This window comes from Octopus bimaculoides, chromosome 5 (assembly GCF_001194135.2).
Source record: "Octopus bimaculoides isolate UCB-OBI-ISO-001 chromosome 5, ASM119413v2, whole genome shotgun sequence".
Classification (NCBI taxonomy): domain Eukaryota; kingdom Metazoa; phylum Mollusca; class Cephalopoda; order Octopoda; family Octopodidae; genus Octopus; species Octopus bimaculoides.
The window spans coordinates 118258235-118272732 of NC_068985.1; the positions used below are offsets into that span (position 1 = coordinate 118258235).

Consider the following 14498-nt stretch of genomic DNA (forward strand, 5'->3'; position numbering starts at 1 on the left):
TTAGCATCTGTTTTTGATATTTAATCCATCCTATGACTGGAGTTTTCAACTAACTTGCCATTCTGTCTACACAATCCTGCACCATTCCCAGTTGTGAAGCTTTATTCTTTTTTCTACAAATCCTATTTGAAACCTCTGGTTTTTATTGCTCAAAATTTCTATTTTGAAATGTTTATGTTTAAATTAAGATCTCTCTTCATAATTTTCTTGCAAAGATCTTAAATGAAAAAAAAAAAAATTATTTTACTAATTCCCATTGAATTGTTGATTTTGAAAGTTACTTCAGATATATAGGCAAGTTTATTTCATTAAAGGGTGAAAAATAAAATCGTTTTTTTCTCTTTGTTCTGTAGTATCTGATATTGTTAGTGGTATAATGCAATAATGATAATATTGTATGTGGTATAACACTGAAGGTGACTCTATCATTTGATATAACAGTAATATTGATGACAATATTGACTAACGCAAGAATTGATATTTATTATTTGATATAACACTAGTGATAATATTTTATGGCATAGCAGCAATGATGACAGTATTGTTTTTATGGCGTAACAACAGTGATGACAATATTGTGTATAGTATATTAGTAATGGTGACAACAATGGTATAACACAGTAATACTGAACACATCATAGTTGGTTTGAGCATGAAACCATAAAAAATATTTGATTCTGTTTTGTGATTTTGTTTTCCATATAATTTATGTCGGGTTCTGTGTAATAGAGTAATTTAGAATCCAACAATCAGCAGTATTGAAGGTAGTTGTGGATGCTGGGGTGAGGTTAGAAATATCTTATTCATTTCTCCTTTTTATAGTAAAGTATGCTCATTTCTTGTAAGGAAATGTTAATTACAAGTAAACTTAGTTGGGAGTATATTATTCTCTATTTAGCTTTTGTTAGCAAATTGAAATGCAGATTGCTTTAGAATTCTTTTTTTTTTTTCACTTTCGATATTTCTAAGCAATTACCAAATTTTGTTTGCTTTTGGAAGACTAAATTAAATTTGCTATAATCTATTTGTTTGTCTTTGATTCTTTTATTTTTCTTCTTAGTCTGTTATTTCCTGACATTTATCATACTAAGTGGTACATGCATCAAAGCTCCCCCCCCTCACTCTCAGACACATGCATAAACAATTTCCTTTCTTTGATGCCTCTGTTATCATTTTATTCATTTTGCTTACAAAATATTCCATTTGTTGCCTTATTTTATTTTTAAAAAAAACATTTCTTCAATTACAAGTAATCAATAGTTTCTTTGAGTTGGAAATGTAAAATCAATATTAATTTTTTTTGTTTAATTGCATTAAATTGAATTACTTTCTATGAGAAATCTAATGGCATTTTTTTCCTGTGATGTAGAAATAAGAAAGGTTTATTATATTTCCTGTAAGAATGATGGAATAACTATCAACAACAACAAGAGAGGAAGAGAGAGAGAGAGAGAGATTGCTGGGAGGATATTTGCAAAATATTATATTTCTCCAAAACTTAATGAGATCAAAATACTACGTTGGATTAGAAAATGATATTCAATTGGCTTCTCTTGTCCAGGTATGAATCAAACATGGATGCCTTAATGATCATGTAGAATGATGAAAAAAAAAAAAAATAGATAAACGGAAATTTTTTAATTATAAGTTATTTGCATTAGCATACATGGAAGAATCCCTTGAAATAATCAGCTAAAATGCCGAGTAATCTTAATACCTTACGCTCCTAGCACACATGTTTTAGGTAAATATTTTAGGAATACTAAACTTAAGGGCAAAATATAGTAAAATAGTTACATTGATGCTTGTTATCATCCAGAGGTCAAATCTTTCCAAAATTAATCTATCTAGATTTCTGATCCAGTTAACTTGCTGATACATCTAACAAGCTGGATTTCAAACAAAATTTTTTGTTGTTGTTTAGTTCCCAGTTTCTCGGCCTTTATTTGAGCAAATCTGTGATTAAAGACATTCATGGCTATGACCAGACATTTTTGTTTTCCAGGCATTCTGCATCCTGGACTACATTATCTTATATGTCCTTTTCAAAAAATGGTGGAATATCATTGGAGTGAAATTTGGTTGCCATTTCTAGTAGATTGAGTTACCTCGTCGATGCTCTCTCATTAACTCTTCATCATATAGTTAGAGTTCTAGTTGCAACCATCCTCTCTGTTTAGGTCATGAAATATTTTGTAAACTATTTTTAACATGAGATGGTTTCTTTCTTCAGCTAAACATTAAACTGCATCTGGTGGTGAGGTTCCAGCTTAGGAGTTTTGGAGAGTATGGAGTTAACCTTTCCTTACCCTTATTCCTCAGTTTGCTCTAACCCAAGGTGGTAGTATTTGTCAAGGGCCTCAGTTATTTGCCAAGTTGCAGTTAGGCCTGTGGTTAAGTATACAGGGATCAGAGAAAGGCTGACTTCCAGCTATGCTACACAAATCCACTGGTATATGGATGGACATGCCCTGATGTCATGTGAGCCAGTCATTTAATTTGAGAGTTAAATAGACCCTGTGCCTCAAGGGTAAGCTTGGGAGTGTAGAAGACTAGCAAAGCAAAGTGTAAATAAACTGGCAAAATATAATGGGGAACTACTGCTTTATTTCCTCCCCCCACACCCACCCCAAAAATCAGGAATCTTCAGACTTTGGCATGGAAGTCTATGATTGCTGATGCCTGGTCAGCATAGTATTTGGAGAGAAAAAGAGAGAGAAGGGGTTTCTTTCTGAATTTTTTTCTCTATATCTTTGTCTTGTTCTTTGACATTTTTCTCTGAATGAATTATCTGTTTTGTAAACCAACAGCTTACATTGTTACCAGGATGTATGAGTCAAGAACTCAAGATGAAGGCCATTTTAAATATATGTAATATAAATAAATATATGTAGTCATATTTATTTGTATTTAGTCTTGCTGTTGAATTTGCTTCCATAGTTAGATCACAAGACATCTTTTGGTTGGCTTGGAATGAGGATCAAACCCATTAACTAGTTTTGTTATTGTTACGACTCATCAGGATTCACTACCTCTTTCCTCTCAAGTTGTTGATGCGGATAAGTAACAGAAAGCAACTTATTAAAATGGAAACAAAAACACAGCTCACTTGGAACAACTCATTTACATATGATACAAGGTTGGCAGCTGATATTAATTTAAGTACTATTACAACATATAAACAGGTTTTCATGTGGAAGCTAACATATGTTGAAAACTCAGAATAAGTTGCTTCTATTATTACTCTTGTCTAAAGTCTGACTCAACCCTAATTAAGCAAGCTTATAATCAAAATGTGTTCCAGCTGTGATCATCCTAACTGTTTTATATATCAGGGATATCCAGTATGTCCTTTATTAAGACAGCAGCAAAATAAATTTGGATGCTATTTTTAGCAGGTCAAGCAACCATATAAAGGCTTCTACTTTGGTTCTTCATCTGATGTGAAAACCTGTGGTTTACTGCTGGACAATTCCTAATAAATTCATTTAACCCTTTAGCATTTCATAAAGCCATATCCGGTCAAAATATACTACCTGTTTTATGTACAAACCAACCAGATCTGACCTCTCACACCTACCCTACAATATCATTCTCGAAATAAACAATCACATCACTGAAAACTTACAACTATGAAATAATGTAGGATTAATTCAAAACTGAATAAATAAGCATTACATTTGACAGAATAATTTGAATACTAAAGGGTTAAACCATTCAGCTTGTCAAGTAGAATTTGTATATATTTTAAAGTGGGGTTTAAAAGTCAGCTAAGTGGTTATTGTATCCCACATTGAGCCGACAGGGCAGAGCTTGTAGCAGGTTGTGACCTTTAACATAGCTAAGTAGTGTATCGTATTTTGTCCTGCATTTATAATAATAGAACACTTGAACTACTGGGTTCTACCATAGACATTTTATTTGTATTGTCTTTCAAGGATTAACCAAAACGAATATTTATATTATACTTTCAACAATTGGATGCATTTCCTAGTAGATACTCTCCCCCACACTCACACTCACTTATCAACATCATTTTAACATCTATATTTCCAAGATTGTATGTGTATGACAAAAGTTGTTGAAGCAGATTTTTCTGTCTAGATGTTCTTTCGTTCACCAATCTTTACTTGATTCTAAGCTAGGAAATCCAATCATAAGGCATTGATCATCCCAGGCTATAGCAATAGATGCTTGCCCAAAGTGCTATGCATTGGGACTGAACCTGAAACCACATGGTTGGGGAAATGAACTTTTTAAACATACAGCTATGTTTGTATAGTTTTATGTACATGTATACCCATGTGCGCACACGCACGCATACACACACACACACACACATTGTTGTGTGAGAGTATGACGTCTCCTGGCGAGAATCGACTGGACCACCACATATAAATAGTAGCAATCTGAGTAAGTGAGGGAGTTTGTGTGTTGATAGGTCAAAGTTTACAGTTTGAGTTAGCGTGTTGGATTGTTGGTTCTTAAAAAATTGTTACGTTATGTGTGGTTACTGCTGTTTGTTTTGATTATACTGTTGCAGTTTATATGTTTATCCATAAGGATATAATACTTGCACATACACATGCACCCACCCACCCACATGCTCACAAGTGAGCGAGAAAGAAAAACAGAAGAGGTAGGATGGACATATATCTTTAGCAAAATAAATTCAAACAAGGGCACTTAGAGAGCGCAAACCTCCGCCAAAGCAATACCAACGTCCTCTCAACGATTCGCTAGAGGTGATTTTTAAAATGAGAATATCTGAAATAAACTCAACTGCTCTCACAAATGGGAATACTAAAAATGAACCTGACCACTCTCATAAATTAAGTTAAAAAAAACAACAGGAAACTAATCCAGAATCCTTGTCCGGAACCTGATCAATCCCAATGGTAATCATGGAATGTGAAGGTGGCTGTAGAAAATTTAGTAACAGTAATAAATAGTTTATCCCTATCTAATACAGGCCAAAGTTAACAAATTCACCATTCAAAATAGTTTCAAAGGCAGAGGTAATAAGTTCTACTCAGGAATTTTTGAATAAATAGCATGAGATCTTTTGGTTTTCTCTTTTAAATTCCGGCCTTCCTTTAGTATTCCTTTTGTTTTAGATCAAATTATAGATGTATGTATATATGTAAGTATACTGTAAAGTGTTAATATATATGTATAAAATATGATAAAAATATATTAGTGTTATTTAATTTCTGAATGATGTTGCTGCCATTTGTTTATGTAGTGTGATTTCTTTATCCATCAGTTTCTACTAAGGTAGATATGCGAGTAAAATTAATAATAGAGAAATGAAAATAAAACTTGGGAAACAGCCTAAAGGGAGATGATTGAGAAAGACTTGAAAGTCAATATAAGATCGTAATCATGTAAACTAAAGTAAATATAACAAATAATCCAGAATCCTTGTCCTGTACTGGATTAATCCCAAATTCTAATCAGCTTGTGCCAATCATGAGGCCAAACATCCCTGAAAGTCTCATCTGAATCTATCCAGTAGTTCTTGAGATATCTTACCCACAGGCAAACAAATAAACAAACATGATTGAAAACAATACCTCTTCCTTCACTAAGGCAGAAGTAGTAATGAGAGTAATGAATGTTACCAAAGAGGACAATGCAGTTGATAGAGGGTTAGTTTTTATGACTTTTCTGTTTGTAAATAATCCAACATTTTAATCATACAATTCTAGCTCAAGTAATTTAGTTTTATCTTATACATTTGGGAAATGCTTAGGTGACATTCCCAAACAAGAAACCTGATTTATTTCAATTGATAAAGTCTTTTAGCTACCAAGTTAGTAGACAAGCCTATGATTTAATGGCAGTCTTGTAAGCTAGCTTTTGTGTGTGGAGGGTGATGACTGTAACAACTTAAGGGTTTATAACTGGATGGAATTGATATTTGCCTTTTATCAATCCAGTCTTGGTTATAATAAGTTAGAGAAAGCTTCATTGGGGTCAGCTCTGTTTTTGGTCAATTGCTGCTGCATAACTACTATGTCTGACATTGTTCTGCCAATAATGTGACAGGACAATGTGCTAAATTACTTTGTAAATTGTTAAACTATGGTTGTGTGTAGAAATCTGAAAACTTTCTTAGTTTAATGTATTTAAAGTAACAGTTGGATAGATTAGAGTGTGCTGGTTCAATATTTAGTATATCTACCAAATTATATTTTGCCACAAAATAGTAGTACCTGAGCATGCATTTGAAACTTTTAGATATGTAATTAGACCAGTGAAAGCAGCTCATGAAACCATGATCTAGATTAAATATTTTAATTAGTTTATCAATATAGGCACACACAACAGACACTAAGGAACCTTCTCTGGTTCATGGTACCACACATGAATACATATGCAACACACACATACTAAATATGTGTTGATGTACTGAATGTTGTATGCAAAAACTTCTTACTAAATTAAAATTTATTTGTATATGTGTTTGTGTGTCTATATATAACACAGAGTGACTGTTCTAGTACATCTCCCTTGCCATTCTCCGGGGTAACACCTTTTCCATTTTGTCTGCTGGAACCATTAGGCAGTCTGTTAAGCCTTTTTAGATATTTCTCTGTTGTGAGGAAGAGCACTAAAACAAACACACTACACCCATACATTTTCCTGAAATTCACTTGCGATACATTGTATCATTTGGATGTTAACTTCTTGTAGTTACCCTTACAATACTTTCACATAGAATGATCTACAAAAAATATAGACATTCGACTCTAGAAATTGAAATTTGCAATGTGAAAAATGTATATTTAAAATATATTCTGAGCATTAACTAACTAAAATGAGTTTACGGAAACAGTGGTGTAACTTGACCTGACTAAATCTGTTATTTGGACAGTATTTTGTCTCATCTAACCTTTTTATTCTGGATTCAAACATTTTCAGGCTAACTTTCGGATCTTGTTCAAAACGGGGGCACCAGTATTTTCTTAACGAAACACTTTGAAACTTGGGACACTGGTAGAATGTGTCATATAAAACATCTTTTTCTCTTAGTCTTCTTAACAAAAAAACATACATCGCAAGTTATTTCATGTTAAAGTTGTCGTATTTCTGTAATTTCAACCAATGACTGACGTCCATTCAGCCGAAAACATTAAGTGTCGACTACGTAAACAAACGATTCTCAAACGATTCTGGCGGTGATAAAATTATTATTTCCTTGTCAAAAAATGGCTGAAGCATATTGGCAGTAGGGTTAGGGTTAGGCAGTAGTTAATAAACCTTTCATACAGTTCAGGCAGATGTTAACGAAATTATAAATGGAGATTAAATACGCTTTACACTGCTTAAACTGCCAAAGGAGTAAGTGTAAACAGCTGAATACTTGTCAGTGATTGGTTGAAATTATCGAAATAAGACAATTTTTTTACATGAAATAAATCCGAATACAAAAATTTTTTTCTGTTCTATAACACAAAATAGATAAGTATAGGAAGTTTGAAAGTCTTTCTGTACCAAAAACACTACATAAAACATTAATGAAAACTGGTGCCCCCGTTTTGAACAAGATCCTAACTTTCTTTTATATTTATCAATCTGTGATCAAAATTATGGTATAATGGGGTTAGTTTGGTTGCCTGTTTTCCCGTCTTTGCAGTAGAGAGTCATCCTTATGTGTATGTAGTCAACATAATTCACCATTAGTGTTCTTTTAGCCTTTTGTTGTTGTTTAATTGTGAATCAGCTCACACTTAGTTAACTTTTGATCAAAGGTATTCTGACTGTATTCATCCTATCTTTGTTATCTACATGGCTCTGACTAAATGATTTCTCCTCTTTATATACTGAGTTCAAATCTTACCAAGGTTGATTTTGATTCCTTTCTTCTCTGGATGGGTGAAGGGAGGGTGTTTCAATGAAATATCACAATTATACTAAATCCCCTGCCACCACCTTATAATAGTACTTCTGTCTTTCCTTCTCTACAAAAGTTAACCTTTAGCATGGTCAAATACAAATATTGTGCAGTTGAGTGAAGTTCTTAAGAAACCATGTCTGTCCTTCTGTTTTTGATTTTCACTTAAGTTATTTCTCTGTCTTTCATAATTCTAAAACATTGTCTTATTGTCAGTTACAATTATGCTGATATCTAATTTTGCTAGTATTTTACAAAGCTATGTTTGATACCTCTGTTATTGTAGAAGAAAAAAGAAATGCAATGTTTGTGTCTTTTGTTTCCCTACATAAAACCTCATTGATATAAATAGAGCAGTTCCAATTGAAGATTGAAAACTGATGACTGTCTGTTTGCCAAGAACTTAAGATACCCATGTTAATAATAATGATATATAATGTTAGTGGGATTATGGATAGGATACAGTTTATTAAATTAACTTCATTACTTGATTGATACTGATCATCATATTGACTCTGGAAATACAAAAAGCAAAGTTGAACCATATGACATCAGAAATCTTAGCATAAAGCCATTTAACAAAATACTACAAAGTATTTTGTCTGGTGCTATTACAATTCTCTAATAATAATAATTATAATAATAATAATTTCTTAGCCACATGTATAATTCTGTAGGAGGTAGAGTTTTGCTAACTCTGTTATACAACAAATTATGAACCAGAAATGGGGTAAGGGAGCCACATAGGAGAACTCAGAACACCTCACACTGTAGTACACCTAAGGCATGAACTATCTCCCTTTTAGTTATTATAAGTTCACTTAACCACTCTCATCCACCTTCCATAAAATTTACTGGAAATCAGAAATTTTCTTTTTACTTTCTCTTTCAACTTTTAGTAGTACTTCAAGAAGTTAATGAGGGCTTATCCTGAGGAGAAAAACTCTGTCCTTAAACCTTTCAACTGCTTTAATATGTGTAAACCTACAGTAGTTTAAAGCAACAAATTAGCAGTCTTAAGAGTGTCAATTATGCTGCCTCAGGTACTCATTTCAACTTTCTGTACTCTGAGTTCAAACCTTCCTGAGGTCACCTTTGTCTTTTTATCCTTTCAGATCCAATAACAAAAAAAATTACTGACCCAGGGTGGTGGATTGGATTGGATTGGATTGGTGGTACTTTAAGAACTTCAAACCGGGACAACTTGTGGTATTTATTCTAGTTCTATGCATTCTGAGTTCAAACCTCACCATGACTTACTAGGATAGTAGACTAAATCTCACACCTGGTTTAATACCACCACTTGGCACCTTAAGTATCTTTTAGCAGAGTCCACACTGTTACAAGCATTCAAGTTAGGTCTCTAATTTGAAGATGCTACTTGCTTTCCCACCAATCTCAGAAACCCTGTAATTGGTCATTGACACTGCCTTTCTTTCTGACTAATATATATATATATAAGATAATAAATAAAATGGGGTATACATGAAACTTAATATACTTAAGGGAGAAATAGTTGCAACATTCATAGCTTTATTAAAGATATCATTGATATAAGGGAAATCAAATTGCTAATACCAACAATTGATTATCTAATAAATTTTCAGTTAAAAAACAGAAAAAAATTAGACTGTAAATTTAATGTAATCTATAAGGAAACATTGGATTGGCAGAATTGTAAGACCATCAGACAAAATGCCTTATATTTCATTATGATTCTTTACATTCTGAGTTCAAATCCTGCTGAGGTCAACTTTGCCTTTCATCTTACTGGGATCAATCTAATCAATTATAACTGTCCCCTAAATATGAGGCCTTGTGCCTTTATTAGAAATCAATACATAATGTGTAAAGTCTTCATGGCTGGTTTATCTAACATCAAATTTAAAATATTTTTTATAAGTATAAAAAATAAATTTAAAAATACATTTATTACTTAAAGTTACATGACATTAAGACAGTTTGTATTTTCAAATTTGATATACAAACCAAAAACTTGTAAAACTATATCCACTCTGTAGCTGCAGCAACTACCAAATGGAAATAACATATCTAATAAATGAAATGACTTCAACTTGAAACATAAATTGCAAAAATTGTACAATTTTCAAATTTTAGCCACGACGGAATATAGGTATACTTTTGAGTTTTCCAGTGTGTGAAGCTACCATCATTACAATTATAATACAAAAAAATACTGCCTCTGCCATAGTTCTCTATTCTCACTACCATACTGCTTCCAGCTAATTCTGACAAGTTTTGGTGGTTTGGTCACACATGGATGCATACACAGGCCCATTTTCATGAAAATGCCAGCAGTTTAGAAGAGGACATGAGTCTAAATAAAGAATTTGCTCAGGTAATTTTTTTTTACATCCTCTAGCATCCCTATATTTTTATAATTTGTTATGCACCTATATATATTTTTTAAAAATAGATAATTAGATAAACCACCTGTGTGATTAATAGGCCTTGTCTCACTTATTTGCTTTCAATTTTCACTGGTATGTTCATATACTTTCTTCTTAACGTTGTTTATCTTGTTGCTTAGAAGAAATACTATCTTGGCTGATTTTAAATTTATGCTTGAATTTGAATAATTAAAATCTACCCCTAATTATGAATTAGTAAATTGATTTTTCCCGTTTCTTAAAAATATCCCTAATTTTTACTAGTAGATAATTTTCTCTTGTGTGTGTGATCTCTCTGTCTCTGTCTCTCCCTCTCTCTATTTGCGTGTATGTTTGTGTGTATATGTGTGTATAAATCAGTCTAAGTGAAGATTAAAATGTTATGCATGGAATAAAAGTCTGTTTAAATTGTTTTATATATATTTTTTCAATTTCGTTCTTTATGAACTTTGGCCCCTTCTATTTTACATAATAGTTGATATATTAGCAGATTTCAAAATCTTAAGATTATGAAACATTTTCTAATATCAAAACTTGAAGTAGACCTTGTGAAAGTAGAGGTATCAACTATTTCAACAGTTGACCTCCTCACTACAAAGCTCAAAAGATCTTTCTACAAACTACCTACCATATATAAAATGAAGAACATATGTTCCAAGACTTCAGTTTGTGAAAGTGTGTTCCACAATGAAAATGGTAAACATTACACATAGATTCACCAATGATGTAATTCAATCCAAATTGACATAACTGATATTCTAATAAACCTGGCATGTGTGTGGCACTAGGGCAGTCCTGCCTTACTTAGTTTCTCAGTGAGAGTGAAAGCTGGCATTAAATTTATTGGGTCAGTTACTTCAAATCAAACCCTTACACTATAGGGGGTTGTGTTGTAAGGACACCTTGCAGTATGAATTAGCTATTTAGGAAGTTATTTTTACCAATTACATTTTCAGGTTCACTAAGTAAAGCATTTTTTAATATTAACACATATTTAAATAGTTTACTTTTTTAATGGTTATTTATGATGTAGTTGTTAGGGTAGTGGTATATTTTTGATGAGAATAGTTAGATCTTCTTTCAGACTCCAACATTTAAAACTTGACTTCAATTTGTCTGTTGTGGTCTAGCTTAAGAGAAACATATGAAGCAGAAGAGAAAATAATATATGACTCTCTTGATAATCTCTATGCCAAGATTTCTCTTGCTTTTTACAATCCCACCAAGACTTTGATTCTATCTTCTGTGATGTCCGATTTGATTCTTCTTTGAAGGAATTGTTACAGTTGTTCACATTGGAATTATGCTATCTACATTAATGTTAAGCAAATATGTGTTCATTGGGCTTCTTTCTGCTGCTCAAGCACTTGTTGTTTAATCCCTGATCAAGGGGGTCTCACAACATGTTAGAATCCATTTGTTCCAAGTATGGCATACCTCTATCTACTGGGGGTCCGTATTGTGCACCCGAACATGCACTGATTTACTGGATGGAGTGTATGCAGAGATTTTCTCCAATATCGAGTTTGTTTTTGTGTGGCTGTAGGTTCTAGTGTGTTTCTACAAGGAAGGCAGGTAAAGACTTTTTGGTCAGAATACAAGAGCTGTTGTTCTTCAGCATTTTCATTGGTGGTTGTCATCCCAGTAGAATTGGTGCTGTTCTTGCTGCTGCTGTTTCTTTTCATGTTTTTGTGTAAATACTTGAGAATAGTTGCTCATGTATTTCACTGTGGAGGTTATACCTTGCACTCGTTTTGTGTATTTGGTCTTTCGTTTAGAGTATTCCAGCTGCTGTTATTAACCCTTTTGTTACTGTATTTATTTTGAGATGCTCTGTGTTTCTTTCAATTACTTTAAATATAACAAAGAATTTAGTGAAATAACTTAGTTATCATTCAGCTAGTGTTAGATACATAAATTGTGATTAAGGTTTGGTGGAAGATTTTAATTAAAAACTTATGAAAACAAGACATTTGTACTCAGAGCCAGAGCCGGTTTCAGCTGGGTTGGTAACGAAAGGGTTAAACTCCAGTTCAGCTATTATAATGAACACCAGTGATCAACGATATTCCTGCTATGCTGTTTCATCTTTTGGGGATGTATCTACATTGTCAAATGTGTGTTTTGTCTCCTTTTAAGACAGTAGAGTATGATTTAATTTGATTATTTCTGGCATAAAGAGGCTCCCTAGTCTTCTATTCTAACTATTACTGACAACATTGGAGATAAATTGTGTTTTGAGAATGACAGTGGGGTGAACAGTTTCAGAAATGATGTCTTTAACTCATCAAAATTTAGTACAAAATGTAGAAAAAGTGCAGTAATGATTGTTAATTTGTTTCCTGGTCACTGTACTCCTTGTACTCAGCACACTATTAATCACTGATTCTATAATCAATATCTATAGCTTCACCAAAGGCATCCAAGTTGTTTACTTGCACACACAAAAACTATATTCCATTTACTTACTTAATCTCACTTATAGAAAGCAGCACCACTCTTATTAAGCTGTTGTTGTGTATAGTTAAAGGTTGCTTGTATTGAGGAAGCTGTCTTTATATTCTTATTCTTTTACTGCTCAGTCATTGAGCTGTGATTATGCTGGGGCACTGCTTTCAGAGGTTTACTCAGTCATATTGGACCCCTGTAATTATTTTTTCAGATGATACTCATTTGATCAATTCTGTTTATTTACCTGCTAAGTTTCATGGCATAGCAAGCAACACTAGTTGTCATGTATGTACTAAACTTGAAGATTGCAGAAGACTTTTTCAGTGGAACTGAACCCAAAATGATGAGCTTGCAAAGTGAACCTATTCACCATTCATCCATCTGTATGTGTATGTAGTTAATGAGTTCGCTTGTTATTATATGAACATGAATAAATTATCTATCTGTATTCTATTACAACGTGATAACCAGCTGTTGATAGATATGTATCAATTAATAATGAAATAGTTACCTATTCATATACATACACTGTTCTTTTTTGGCAAATTGAAACAGAACACTTTTGTATGACTATGCAGCATGTTATTAATATATAATCTGACATTTGTCAAGTTTATCTTTCCAGTTCTTTGTTACTTGAGGAATTTTGTTCATGGAGATCAGCTGAAAAAATATAGCCATTAAAATGGGTCCCCAAAACAGAACAAATTCTCTAAAATGTTTGTTTCTTTCTTAATAAGTAATGTAAAAATTGCAATTAGTCACATATTTATTATTCTTGGAAATTTGTATATATAGTATTGTTGTACTGTCCAATGGGTTATTAGATATTTTGTTAACCCTATTAATTTTTTTTTTATAGGAGGGATGCGGGAGGGTGTTTGAGTAGACTCTAGACTAATGAATAGATAGAAATTAATGAAACTGCACTTAAAAAATCTTTTGCTTGTAAGCACAGGCAAAGCTGTGTGGTTAAGAGTTTCACTTTACAACTGCGTGGTTTCAGGTTCAGTCTTGAGCTAACCAAAGCCCTGAGCTAACCAAAGCCATGGAAGTGAATTGTGGTAGAAACTGAAAAGAAGCTTGTTTGTTTGTGTGTGTGTGTTTCTATCTCTTTGATTTGACATCATGTGCTAGTTGTAAGCAGACACCATTGTCATACAAGCAGTGCTGTTTTTTGCAATGTCCCATGAAAATATGTCTGGGGGGGAAAATATTACCTTGCTTTGAAATAGGTGAAAATTGGTGACAGAAAAAACATCCATCTTGAATGAACACTGTCTGAAAAAAAAAAAAGCATAGAAAAATGTATGTTAAAATGATGATGCATCTTTTTATGCTTGTGGTTTGTAAGGATTTAGATATTTAGGATAAATGATTGGAACCAAATGTTTTAAACTTTCAAACAACAGTTGTGTATTAAACTGTGAAATAGAAATTGCACTTTTCAACATGGATAAATGGAGGGACACCCACTTCATTTAAAAGACATGTTTTACATCAGAAAATGCAACATTATATGGCAGAAGATCTTTGGCAGTAAAGTTAGATATAAAAGTGTCACTTGTCTATTAAAAACATTAGTTTGATATCCACCCTACAAAAGTTGACTATTCTAGTGTATAGAGGAGTAGGGGCCGAAACCGGACGTGGTTCCTCCTGATGATGTCTTGAGCTAACTGGATCCTATAAAGGAGCTGTTGTGGTAGCAGACCACGAAACATGGTTGAAATTCC

The 14498-nt window shown here is 32.9% G+C and overlaps 1 protein-coding gene across 2 annotated transcripts in view; it reads left to right on the forward strand.

Annotated features, from left to right (window-relative positions):
• LOC106883670 (bifunctional heparan sulfate N-deacetylase/N-sulfotransferase) overlaps positions 1–14498 on the forward strand; it is a 119830-nt gene that overhangs the window by 61488 nt on the left and 43844 nt on the right. Inside the window, exon 4 of one of the 2 annotated variants that reach the window (XM_014934768.2) lies at positions 10144–10259. The exons of the other annotated variant lie outside the window; for it this stretch is intronic. Coding sequence (XP_014790254.1) covers positions 10144–10259 — 116 coding nt within the window. The remainder of the gene's footprint in view (positions 1–10143; positions 10260–14498) is intronic. 2 annotated transcript variants of the gene reach the window in all.